The sequence below is a fragment of the Stegostoma tigrinum genome, chromosome 7 (assembly GCF_030684315.1).
Source record: "Stegostoma tigrinum isolate sSteTig4 chromosome 7, sSteTig4.hap1, whole genome shotgun sequence".
Classification (NCBI taxonomy): Eukaryota; Metazoa; Chordata; class Chondrichthyes; order Orectolobiformes; family Stegostomatidae; genus Stegostoma; species Stegostoma tigrinum.
Genome location: NC_081360.1, coordinates 108,076,376 through 108,090,200, shown reverse-complemented (window position 1 = coordinate 108,090,200; position 13,825 = coordinate 108,076,376). Strand labels below are relative to the sequence as shown.

Genomic DNA, 13,825 nt, shown 5'->3' with positions numbered 1-13,825 from the left:
TGTCCAATGATGACTTAAATGTACTTAAATTTGGCGAATCTACTACCGTTGCAGGCAAAGCGTTCCATTCCCTTTCTACTCTCTGAGTAAAGAAACTACCTCTGACAGCTGTCCTATATCTTTCACCCCTCAATTTAAAGCTATGCCCACGCGTGCTCGCCGTCACCATCCTAGGAAAAAGGCTCTCCCTATCCACCCTATCTAACCTTCTGATTATTTTATATGTTTCAATTAAGTCACCTCTCAACCTTCTTCTCTCCAATGAAAACAGCCTCAAGTCCCTCAGCCTTTCCTCGTAAGACCTTCCCTCCATACCAGGCAACATCCTAGTAAATCTCCTCTGCACCCTTTCCATAGCTTCCACATCCTTCTTATAATGCGGTGACCAGAACTGTACGCAATACTCCAAGTGCGGCCGCTCCAGAGTTTTGTACAGCTTCACCATAACCTCTTGGTTCCGGAACTCGACCCTCTATTAATAAAAGCTAAAACACTGTATGCCTTCCTAACAGCCCTGTCAACCTGGGTGGCAGCTTTCAAGGATCTGTGTACATGGACACCGAGATCTCTCTGCTCATCTACACTACCAAGAATCTTACCATTAACCCAGTACTTTGCATTCCGGTTACTCCTACCAAAGTGCATCACCTCACACTTGTCTGCATTAAATTCCATTTGTCACCTCTCAGCCCAGCTCTGCAGCTTATCTATGTCTCTTTGCAACCTACAGCATCCTTCTTCACTATCCGCAACTCCACCGACCTTAGTGTCGTCTGCAAATTTACTAACCCATCCTTCTACGCCCTCATCCAGGTCATTTATAAAAATGACAAACAGCAGTGGACCCAACACCGACCCTTGCGGTACACCACTAGTAACTGGTCTCCAGGATGAACATTTCCCATCAACTACCACCCTCTGTCTTCTTTCAGCAAGCCAATTTCTGATCCAAACTGCTATATTTCCCACAAACCCATTCCTCCGCATTTTGTACAGTAGCCTATTGTGGGGAACCTTATCGACAAGACATACAAGGCAATGGGCCAAATGCTGGAAAATGGAATTAGAAAAGTTAGGTAGTATTTTTATCACCTCGAAATTGGTGGTCAAAGGGCCTTCTTCTATACTGTAGATCTCTGTGATGATCAGATGCGCAAAAAGATAGGGATATCTCGGATCTATTCATCAATTAACCTGGACAAAGTGGGTTGAATCAAAAGAAGTGATTGTAGGCAAGAACAAGTTGGAAAGGGGTGAAGACAAATTGGGATGATTGGAGCACTGTTTAAGGTAGAAGCAGAAGTTATACTGGAAAGAATAAAATTGTAGAGTTTCTATGTTCACAATTAGAAAGGCTTCACTAGAAGTGAATAGAAGTTCTAAAAGTTCTGTCTCCAAATAGTAACCAACCAGCTGATGGAGCGTCTCTACCAGTTCCTGGAAGTCAAGAATCGAGAGTATTACATGAAAAGCATGGACTGTATCAAAATCTGCAGGGAGGAAGCTGTCAAGGTAAGCAAGGAAGTGTCATATATAATTTTAGATCTCTGGCTCATTTGTATGAAGTGAAAAATGCTTTACAGCCTATGTGAGATAATAAGACAGAAGCATTTGCTGCTTGTAACTGAGCATACAACCAAGGAACAAAAGTAGGTCACTCGGCCCTTTGAACATCCTCCACCATTCAGTAAGATCACGGCTAATCTGATTGTAACCTCAACTCCACATTCCTGCAAATCCTCAATCATCTTTCTTCTCCTTGATAATCAAGAATCTATCTACCTCTGCTTTTAATATGTTTAAAGATTCTGCATCAACTGTCTTTTGAAGAAGGAAAATCCAAAGATTCTAAACTCACTGACCAAAAAGAGGGCCTAGGCCCAAAACGTCAGCTTTTGTGCTCCTGAGATGCTGCTTGGCCTGCTGTGTTCATTCAGCTTCACACTTTGTTATCTTCAACCGAAAAGATTTTTCTCATTCAGTATCTTAAATGAGTGACGTAAATGATCTGGAGGAAGGTATAGATGGTCTGATTAGCAAGTTTGCAGGTGACACTAAGATTGGTGGAGTAGCAGATAGTGAAGGGGATGGTCAGAGATTACAGCAGAATATAGATAGATTGGAGAGTTGGGCAGATAAATGGCAGATGGAGTTTAATCCAGGCAATTGAGAGGTGATGCATTTTGGAAGATCTAATTCAAGAGCGAACTATACGGTAAATGGAAAAGTCCTGGGGAAAATTGATGTACAGAGAGATCTGGGTATTCAGGTCCATTGTTCCCTGAAGGTGGCACACAGGTCAACAGGGTGGTCAAGAAAGCATACGGCATGCTTTCCTTCATCGGACGGGGTATTGAGTACAAGAATTGGCAGGCCGTATAACAGTTCTATAAGCCTTTGGTTCAGCCACATTTAGAATACTGCGTACACTTCTGGTCGCCATATTACCAAAAGGACATGGATGCTTTGGAGAGGGTGCAGTGGAGGTTCACCAGGATGTTGCCTGGTATGGAGGGTGCTAGGTATGAAGAAAGGGTGAGTAGATTATGATTATTTTCATTAGAAAGATGGAGATTGAGGGGGGACCTGATTGAGGTCTACAAAATCATGAGGGGTATAGACAAGGTGGATAACAAGAAGCTTTTTTCCCCAGAGTGGAGGACTCAATTACTAGGGGCCATGAGTTCAAAGTGAGAGGAGGAAAGTTTGTGGGACATATGCGTGGAACGTTCTTTACGCAGAGGCTGGTGTGTGCGTGGAACACGTTGCCAGCAGAGTTGGTAGACACAGACATGACGGTGTCTTTTAAGATGTATCTGGACAGGTACATGGAATGGCAGGGAGCAAAGGGATACAGACCCTTAGAAAATAGATGACAGGTTTAGACAGAGGATCTCTATTGCTGCAGGCTTGGAGGGCCGAAGGGCCTGTTCATGTGCTGTAATTTCCTTTTTTCTTTGTTCTTTATTTTTAAAATATGACCCCCTAGTTCACGATTCTCTCTCAAGACCATAAGAATTAGGAGCAGAGGCCATTTAGTCCATCAAGTCTACTATGTTCAGCCATTCAATGAGATCATGACTAACCTGATGATCCTCATCTCTACTCTCCTGCCTTTTCCCTACAAATTCTTGATTCTCTTGCATTGAATGTACTTAGCGACTCAACCTTGACAGCCCTCTGAATATGAGTTTGCTCGCTGAGCTGGAAGGTTCGTTTTCAGACGTTTTGTCACCATTCTAGGTAACATCGTCAGTGAGCCTCCAGTGAAGCGCTGGAGTTATGTCCCACTTTCTATTTATCTGTTTAGGTTTCTTTGTGTTGGTGATGTCATTTCCTGCATTTGTGATGTCATTTCCTGTTCTTTTTCTCAGAGGATGGTAGATGGACTCCAAATCAATGTGTTTGTTGATGGAGTTCTGGTTGGAATGCCATGCTTCTAGGAATTCTCGTGCATGTCTCTGTTTGGCTTGTCCTTGGATGGATGTGTTGTCCCAATCAAAGAGGTGTCCTTCCTCATCTGTATGTAAGGATACTAGTGATAGTGGATCATGTCTTTTTGTGGCAAGTTGATGTTCGTGTATCCTGGTGGCTAGCTTTCTGCCTGTTTGTCCAATGTAGTGTTTGTCACAGTTCTTGCAAGGTATTTTGTAAATGACGTTTGTATAAAATACCTTGCAAGAACTGTGACAAACACTACATTGGACAAACAGGCAGAAAGCTAGCCACCAGGATACATGAACATCAACTAGCCACAAAAAGACATGATCTACTATCACTAGTATCCTTACATACAGATGAGGAAGGACACCACTTTGATTGGGACAACACATCCATCCTAGGACAAGCCAAACAGAGACACGCACGAGAATTCCTAGCAGCATGGCATTCCAACCGGAACTCCATCGACAAACACATTGATTTGGAGCCCATCTACCATCCTCTGAGAAAAAGAACAGGAAATGACATCACCAACCCAAGGAAACCTAAACAGATAAATAGAAAGCAGGTCATAACACCAGCGTTTCACCGGAGGCTCACTGATGATGTTACCTAGAATGGTGACGAAACGTCTGAAAACGAACCTTCCAGCTCAGCGAGCAAACTCACATCCAGAACCTCAACCTGAGCTACAAATCTTCTCAAAACTCGCTTGACGAGCCCTCTGCAGTAAAGAATTCCAAAGATGCTGTACCTTCCCTGAGAAGAAATTGCTCCTCATCTCTGACAAAATTGCATGACAACAATTATTAGGACAATTAAATGGGGCCATGAAATGTCCTTGGCAAGCAGAATTAAGGAAAATCCAAAGGTGCTTTATGTGTATATAAGGAGCAAGAGGGTAACAAAGGAAAGGGTATATCCACTCGAGGACTAAGGAGGGAATATATACATGGTGTCAAGATTGTAATTAGCCTCAGTTAATTCATCTACTTTGTTTCAAATGTTACATGCGTTAAAATAGTGTCTTAAGTTTTGTCCTTTTGTTTGTATAAATGATTTGAATGAGAGGATGGATGGTACAAGTCACTAAATTTGCTGATGTCACAAAGATAGGTGGGAAATTGAATTGTGAAGAGGACTTCAGGAGCCTACAAAGGCATACAGCTTCTGGTGAAACTACCACTAGTTGTTCCTCTTTATTAAGAGAGCAGCCCCATGGTCCTTTGGGACTATGGCGAATTTACCTTGTAGATAGGTTTGCTGAGTGACAAATAAAATATAATTTGGAAGAGTGTTCAATTGTCTATTTTAGAAAATAGAATAAAAACAAAGCATATTATCTAAATAGTGAGAAGTTGCAGAGCACTTGATGCAGAGAGATCTGGGTGAATGATTCTGGTTAAATTGATTCACAGGTTAGTATTAAAGCTGTCTCTATCTCTAGATATGTGCCAGACCTGTAGTGTTTGTGAAAATGCTCAATAACTGACCACCATGGTATAATCAAATTACAAAATAAATGCATGGTTTAACATTGAGTCCTCTGGCTTTTCTTTGAAATTTCAAACTTACAAAGAAGAGTTGTACCAAACTCAAGATGTTGACACAATTTCTCTCTCCACAGATGCTGCCAGGCTTTCTGAATTTTGCAGCACTTTCTGTTTTTATTTCAAGCATCCACAGTATTTTGCCTTACAAAACACTAACTACAAGAACTAGGGAAACATTCTTATTTGAAGTACTGAATGCTCAGTGAAGAGCCACCTGGTTTCTCCTTTAAATTTCCTTCTTTTATGCTCATGGACACAGTTGAACTTGTTTCTCTTTTCTGTTGATGCTGCTCCTATGATCAATGTCTTTTCCTGAGACCTTTAAACTAACAAACATACCTCACTTATCTCTTTACAAGGTTTCTCCAAGTTGTTTTTCCACAGCTTTCTGTTTTTGGAGTTTTCCCTTTTTAACATTAAAGCACCTGGGACTTTTTTTTTGTCCAAACTGGATTTATGGGTTGGTGATGGCCTAGTGGTACTTTCACAAGATTATTAATTCAAAGACCCAGGTAATGTTCTGAGAACCTGGCTTCAAGCCCTGCCATGGCAGATGGTGGAATTGAATTAAGTAATAATCTAGAAATTAGATTATAATAATGTCCGTAAAATTTATTGCCAATTGTCAAGAAGACCTATCTGGTTCACTGTTGTCCTCTAAGAAAGAAATCTACCATCGTACTGAAATAACTCCACGGAGGCCAGTACCGTGTCACCAGATCACCCTTTACTTACATTCCTGATTCCATTTCACCCATCCCCAAGTCAGGGCAGATCAGATTTAATCTCATGCGGAATATTTTCCCCATTAGCAGCTCGGCTGGTGCTTTCCCTGGAGTTGCGTGAGGGGAGAATCAAACAGAACTGGAACACTTTGTATCGAGTGAAGCCATTGGCTGTTTCTTTAAACCTGCCTTCAAAGTTTGGACTGCTGTTTCTGCCAGACCATTGTATGATGGTACGAAGCTGTCTTATTGCCAAATGCCATTTGGCTTCAGGAAATATTCAAATTCCCTGCTGGTAAATAACTCCCCATTGTCTGTAAATAACACTTCTGGGAGCCGATGTATTGTAAAAGATTCCCACACTCAAGTCCTCATGCTATGAAGTCTGGCATAGTTTTTGTCTTCTTTGATGCTTTTTGCACCTGCATGCTTACCTTCAGCAGTTGGTGTATAAGGACACGCAGGCCTAGTTGCATATTTCCGTCTCTCAGTTTATAGCCATTCACATAATTATCTGCCTCCCGTTTTACCTGCCAAAGTGGATAACATCATCTTAATCCACATTATGTTACATTGACCATGCATTTGCCAATCGAAGTCACACTGAAATGTCTCTGCATCCCCCGCACAGCTCACTTTCCTACCCAGCTTTTGCAAATTTAGAGATATTAAATTTGGCTCCCTCACCCAAATTATTAATGTATATTCTAAATAGCTAAGGTCCAAGTAATGATCCTTGCAGTACCCCACCAGTCACTTACTGCCATTGAGTAAAAAATGCATTTATTCCTACTCTTTATTTCCTGTCTTCAACCAGTTTACTACCTGTCTCAATACCAGACCAGCAGTGGCATTTGTTTAAGGACCTTCTCAATTCCTCACAATAGAATATATCCCAGTGAGGGAGAAAGATGATGGGGGCGTGGGGAGTGGGGATGGTGGTAAACAAACATTCATGGCTAAACAAGGCAGTCAAGGATAGTATAAAACCAAAACTAAGATATACCATTTTCAAAAGCCAATGGCAGGCAGGAGGATTGGGAAACTTTGAAACATAAGCAATAGGATACTAAAAAGTTAGTAAAAAGAAATAAGGTAAGTTATGAAAGAAAACTAGCACAAAATAACAAAAAGGGCAGCAAACATTTCTATAGATATGTAAAAAGGAAGAGAGTCACTAAAGGTGAATGTTGGTCCCTTGGAAGGTGAAACCGAAGAGTTAATAGTGGGGAACACGGAAATGGCAGAGATGCTAAATTAATACTTTGCCTCAGTTTTCACGTTGGAGGACAATAGTACCAACCTATTGTGAAACAGGCAAGTCAGAGGTATTAGAAAGGGTAAAACGTAGAACAATTAACATCGATAGGGAAAAGGTACTCTGCAAACGATTAAGATTGAAGGCAGACAAATCCTCTGGGCCTGGTGGCCTACATCCTAGGGTATTAACAGAAGTAGCGGCTGAGATAGTGGATCCATTGCTTACAATATTCCAAAATCTTCTGGGCACAGGAGAGGTTCCAGTGGATTGGAAAAATGCTGATGTAACACCCTTATTCAAAAAGGTAAGGAGGCAATTTTTGAGAAATTACCGACCAGTTAGTTTAACATCTGTTGTTCACAAAAAACTAGCAAGCAGGTACAGCATAAACTAAAAGCAAATGAAACATTAGCTTTATAGCTAAAGGAATAGAAATAAAGCTAAGGAAGTATTGTTGCAACTATACAAGGCATCAGTGTGATCGCACCTGGAGTATTGTGCACAGTTTTGGTCCCCTTATTTGAGGGAAGATATGGTGACATTGAAAGCAGGTCACAGAATGTTCACTAGGTTGATCTCAGAGATAAGGAGTTTGTCATATGAAGAGAGATTGAACAGTTTAGGCCTATAATCTCTGGAATTTAGAAGAATCAGGGGAGCTCAAATTGAGGTATTCAAGATGTTAAAGGTATGATAAAATAGACGTGGAGCAGATGCTCCCTCTTGTGGGGCATTCCAGGACTAGAGGTCATAGTCTTACGATAAGGGAAAGCAAATTTAAAACAGAGTTTAGGAGAAACTACTTTGAAACTACTTCTCCCAAAGCGTTGTGAATCTGTGGAATTTCATGTCCCAAAGTGCGGTGGATGCTGGGACAGTGAATAAATTTGAGGAGGAGTTAGACAGATTTTTAATTGGCAGTCGTTTGAAGGGTTATGAGCAGAAGGTGGGAAAATGGGGGTGAGGAGCATATCAGCTATGATTGAATGGCGGAGCAGAGTTTGATAGGCCAAATGACCCAAATATGCCCCTGTATCTTATAAAAGACCCCAATCTCAGCACTTTAATTTTATGCATAAAAATCTTCTGTGGTTCTTTGTTGACAGCCTTTGAAAAATCCAAATACACCCCATCCACTGGCTCCTTCAAAAACTGTGCTTGATACATCCTTGAAAAATCCCAGTAGATCTTTCAAACATGATTACCCTTCCATAAATCTATTCTGACTCACTAGTCCTGACACTATTTTCTAAGTGCTCAGCAATTACTCGTTTGTAATGGACTGTAGAATTTTCTTCACTACTCACATCAGGCTGACTGGTATATAATTTCTGACTTTCTTTCTGCCTCCCTTCTTAAATAGAGTGGTTACTTTACCTACCTTCTAATCTGTAAGAACTGTTCCAGTGTCTACAGAACCTTGGACGATGACCCCAATGCATCCACAATTTCTACTGCCATTTCCTTACATACCTTGGAATGTAGATTACGAGGTCCTGGAGACTTATCGGTCTTCAATCCCATCAATTTCCCCACTACCATTTCCCTACTAATGCTGGTTTATTTCAGTTCCTCCCTCTCATTAAGCCCTATGTTCTCCAGCATTTCTGGGAGATTTTGCTTCTTCCTTTGTGAACACTGAACCAAAGTATGTATTTAGTTGTCCTGCATTTCTTTCTTCCCTATTATAAAACCCCCATTTCTGGCTGTAAGGAATATAGAACATAGAACATTACAGCACAATACAGGCCCTTCGGCCCTCGATGTTGTGCCGACCTGTCATACCAATCTGAAGCCCATCTAACCTACACTGTTCCATGTACGTCATATGCTTGTCCAATGATACATTGTCCAATATACATTTGCTTTCACCAATCTTTTTCTGTTCACAGAGAAATTCTATAGAAATTCTTAGTCAGTTTTTATGTTACCCACAAGCTTATTCTTGTACAAAAACAATGTTGCTGGAAAAGCTCAGCATCTGTGGAGAAGGAAACAGAGTTAACGTTTTGGGTCCAGTGACCCTTCCTCAGAACTCAGAGCTTCTTCTTGGACTCAGATTTCCCTTTTATTAATCAATCCCTTTGTTCTTCTTTGCTGAATTCTGAACTGCTCCCACTTGTCAAGTCGTTTTTTTTCTAGTCAATTTATATGACTGTCCCTTGGATCTAATACCATCTCTAATTTCATTTGTAAGCCATTGTTTGACAACCTTTCCCATTTTACCTTTGTGCCAGATAGGAATGAACAAGGGTCTAGGCCCGAAACGTCGGCTTTCCTGCTCCTAAGATGCTGCTTGGCCTGCTGTGTTCATCCAGCTCCGCACCTTGTTGTCAGGAATGAACAATTGCTGTGGTTCACCTATGTGCTATTTGAATGTTTACCATTGCCATTCCACCATTACCTCTTAACAACTCCAGTCCTTCATAGCCAACACGCACCTCATAGCAATAACAGTTTCCTTTGTTTAGATTCAGAACTCTAGTCTCAGAATAACTACATCATTCTCCATCTTGTAAGAAACTCTATCATATTATGGTTGTTCATCCCTGTGGGGCCTCAGAAGTGCCATTAGATTGCCAGTTGTTCCATTCTCATTACAAAATATCTAGTCAAGGAAGGCTTTTCTCTCATTGGTAACATAGAAACTGCATTTCTAAACTAAAGCTGTTCCCTGTTAATTTATTTCCAGGCTGGAGAATCCAAATTCTTCAACGTGTCACTGAAAGCCCTTAAAGCTCATGTCGAGGCAAAGGGACTACAAGACTTCTGGGAGTTGATTGTGCAAGGTGGGAAGCAGTCCTTTATTCCAGAGACAGTAGGAACTGCAGATGTTGGAGAATCTGGGATAACAAGGTGTAGAGCTGGATGAATGCAGCAGGCCAAGCAGCATCAGAGGAGCAGGAAGGCTGATGTTTCGGGCACAGACACTTCTTCAGAAAAGGGTCTAGGCCCGAAACGTCAGCCTTCCTGCTCCTTTGATACTGCATGGTCTGCTGTGTTCATCCAGCTCTACACCTTAGTCCTTTATTCCATTTGCAACTTGTACAAGATACAGACAAAATAATCCTATTGTGAGATCATGTTCAAAGAACCAGACAATCAGGATCAATGAGTGGCGAAAATAGCTTCTTTATTGCACCTTCACAGCAGCACAGTGTAAGGCGAAATGGAATTCCCCAAAGCCATAGCTTGAAGGCAGCCATTTTATACAGAATTCAAGCATACATTAGCATATCTAACAGTTGTGTGTAAAGCAATTGACATTGTAAAATAACTTTTGAAGGAAATCGGAGATGGTTTAAACATGTGCTAAATGTTACTGGTTATTGTTGAGTATTAATGGTTTTTTGAATGAGATTAGAAAAATATCGACTTGACAAGTGGGAGCAGTTCAGAATTCAGCAAAGAAGAACAAAGAGATTCATTAATAAAAAGGAAATCTGAGTACAAGAATAAGCTCCAAGTTCTGAGGAAGAGTCACTGGACCTGAAACGTTAACTCTGTTTCCTTCTCCACAGATGCTGAGCTTTTCCAGCAACATTGTTTATGTACAAGAATAAGAACATAGAACATTACAGCACAGTACAGGCCCTTCGGCCCTCGATGTTGTGCCGACCTGTCATACCGATCTCAAGCCCATCTAACCTACACTATTCCATGTACGTCCATATGCTTATCCAATGACAACTTAAATGTACCTAAAGTTAGCGAGTCTACTACCGTTGCAGGCAAAGCATTCCATTCCCTTACTACTCTGAGTAAAGAAACTACCTCTGACATCTGTCCTATATCTTTCACCCCTCAATTTAAAACTATGCCCACGCGTGCTCGCCGTCACCATCCTAGGAAAAAGGCTCTCCCTATCCACCCTATCTAACCCTCTGATTATTTTATATGTTTCAATTAATTCACCTCTCAACCTTCTTCTCTCTGATGAAAACAGCCTCAAGTCCCTCAGCCTTTCCTCGTAAGACCTTCCCTCCATACCAGGCAACATCCTAGTAAATCTCCTCTGCACCCTTTCCATAGCTTCCACATCCTTCTTATAATGCGGTGACCAGAACTGTACGCAATACTCCAAGTGCGGCCGCTCCAGAGTTTTGTACAGCTTCACCATAACCTCTTGGTTCCGGAACTCGATCCCTCTATTAATAAAAGCTAAAACACTGTATGGCTTCTTAACAACCCTGTCAATCTGGGTGGCAACTTTCAAGGATCTGTGTACATGGACACTGAGATCTCTCTGCTCATCTACACTGCTAAGAATCTTACCATTCGCCCAGTACTTTGCCTTTCGGTTTAGTTTAGTTAGTTTCATGGTTGTGCCCATCTGTGGTTCTATTTGCTATTGTTAATTCATTCAAGGTTGCGCAGGTCTGGACATAGCGCTGTTAGTTTTATTAGTAAGTTAAAGGTTGCTTACATACACTGCAGTGTGTTTTAGTTCTGTTAGTGGGGTAAAGTTTTATATACATTATGAATAAAACCTTGGGACAAGTACCTAGCTACATAATATACAGGAAAAGTCTGCAGGGCTATCCAGTTATCATCTTTGACTGATACTTGGAGTTAGTCCAGCTGGAGAGAGGAGATAAACGACTTGGTAATAGCAGTTACTCAGTTGGGTTTTAATATCAAATAACACTGTTTTTGGTGTGGGGGTGCAAAAAGGTTCCATCCTGTAGTGTCTTGTGCAATTTTGTCATCATGCCTGACTGCACCTTTGAATGGAATATCCGTCTGGTTGAAATGGGGTTGTTTACAAAGCGCATTATGCATGAGTGCACTTTCAAGTGGGGTGTAACCGCAAATTGAAGTGGTTGTAACCTGATAAGGTATTGAATCCCTGAATCAGTTTGAATGGCAGCTGGCTAGTTCATGGAAACCTGCAATTAGTATTATAAGCACAAATTAGTGGGTTAATGGATTAATAGACATGATTTATGGAGTTATATGTTATGCTCTTAACACCTTTGAACTCTGATATATTAGTCTCCCCCTTTGATTCGACTGAGACTTCTTGAAGAGAATGACCTAATGACATTAAAGGTACCATTGCGGTCTCCTAGATATTGGTTATTCAGTCTCTGCTTCTTCTGTTTTTCAAGATGTCCGTTTGCTATGTGAAGCGTGAATTCAGGCCTTATTTCCCCGGACCTTGACAGTTGACTGAGTGATCAGTAGTACTTGGTATGGTCCCTTCCACTTCGCATCCAATGGTTCCTTGTGGACCTTCTTCACGAGTACCCACTCGCCTGGTACGATGCCGTGCCCTCCCTCTGGTGGGTATGCCCAGGAAGTAGAACTTACAGCGATGATAGGAACTGCAGATTCTGGAGAATATGAAACAACAAGGTACAGAGTTGGATGAACACAACAGGCCAAGCAGCATCATAGGAGCAGGAAAGCTGATGTTTCAGGCCTAGACCCTTCTTCAGAAATTGGGGAGAGGGAGGAGGTTCTGAAATAAATAGGGAAAGAGGGGGAGGCGGATAGAAGATGGATAGAGGAGAAGATAGGTAGAGAGGAGACAGACCAGTCAAAGAGGTGGGGATGGAGCCAGTAAAGGTGAATGTAGGTGGGAGGGTAGGGAGGAGATAGGTCAGTCCAGGGAGGACGGACAGGTCAAGGGGCCGGAATGGGGTTAGTAGCTAGGAGATGGGGGTGCGGCTTGAGATGGGAGGAGGGGATAGGTGGAAGGACAGGTGAGGGAGGCGGGGATGAGCTGGGCTGGTTTTGGGATGCAGTAAGGGGAGGGGAGATTTTAAAGCTTGTGAATTCCACATTGATACCGTTAGGCCTCAGGGTTCCCAAGCGGAATATGAGTTGATGTTCCTGCAACCTTCGGGTAGTATCGTTGTGGCAGTGCAAGAGGCCCAGGATGGACATGTCGTATGCGGAATGGGAGGGGGAGTTGAAATGGTTTTCGATTGGGAGGTGCAGTTGTTTAGTGCGAACCGAGCGTAGGTGTCCCACAAAGTGGTCCCCAAGCCTCCATGTGGTTTCCCCAATGTAGAGGAGGCCACAACGGGAACAGCGGATGCAGTATACCACATTAGCAGATGTGCAGGTGAACATCTGCTTGATGTGGAAAGTCTTCTTGGGGACTGGGATGGGGGTGAGGGGGCAGGTGTAGCACTTCCTGCGGTTGCAGGGAAAAGTGCCAAATGTGGTGGCGTTGGAGGGGAGTGTGGAGCAGACAAAGGAGTCACGGAGAGAGTGGTCCCTCTGGAAGGCAGATAAGGGTGGGGAGGGAAAAATGTCTTTGGTGGTGAGGTTGGATTGTAGATGGCGGAAGTATCGGAGGATGATGCGTTTGGATCCGGAGGTTGGTGAGCTGGTACATAGAACATAGAAAAGTACAGCACAGCACAGGCCCTCCAGCCCATGATGTTGTGCCGTGGACTAATCCTAATCCAAAAATAAAATAACCTAACCTACATTCCCCTCAATTCACTGCTGTCCATGTGCATGTCCAGCAGTCACTTAAATGTCACTAATGACTCTGCATCCACGACTACCACTGGCAAACTATTCCATGCGCTCACAACTCTCTGGGTGAAGAACCTCCGTCTGACGTCTCCTCTATACCTTCCTCCTAACACCTTAAAACTATGACCCCTCGTGGCAGTCAATCCTGCCCTGGAGAAAAATCTCTGGCTATCGACTCTATCCATGCCTCTCATTATCTTGTACACCTCGATCAGGTCACCTCTCTTCCTCCTCCTCTCCAGAGAGAGAAGTCTGAGCTCAGTCAACCTCTCCTTGTGAGAGAAGCCCTCCAGTCCAGGCAGCATCCTGGTAAACCTCCTTTGCACCCTCTCCAAAGCCTCCACATCTTT

At 42.4% G+C, this 13,825-nt stretch overlaps 1 protein-coding gene across 1 annotated transcript in view; it reads left to right on the top strand.

The window, feature by feature from the left end:
* The window catches only part of xrcc5 (X-ray repair complementing defective repair in Chinese hamster cells 5), a 296,785-nt gene that overhangs the window by 245,856 nt on the left and 37,104 nt on the right, over window positions 1-13,825 (top strand). The window contains exons 17-18 of the mRNA XM_059647633.1: window positions 1,403-1,512; window positions 9,673-9,769. Of these exons, the coding sequence (XP_059503616.1) occupies window positions 1,403-1,512; window positions 9,673-9,769 (207 nt within the window). The remainder of the gene's footprint in view (window positions 1-1,402; window positions 1,513-9,672; window positions 9,770-13,825) is intronic.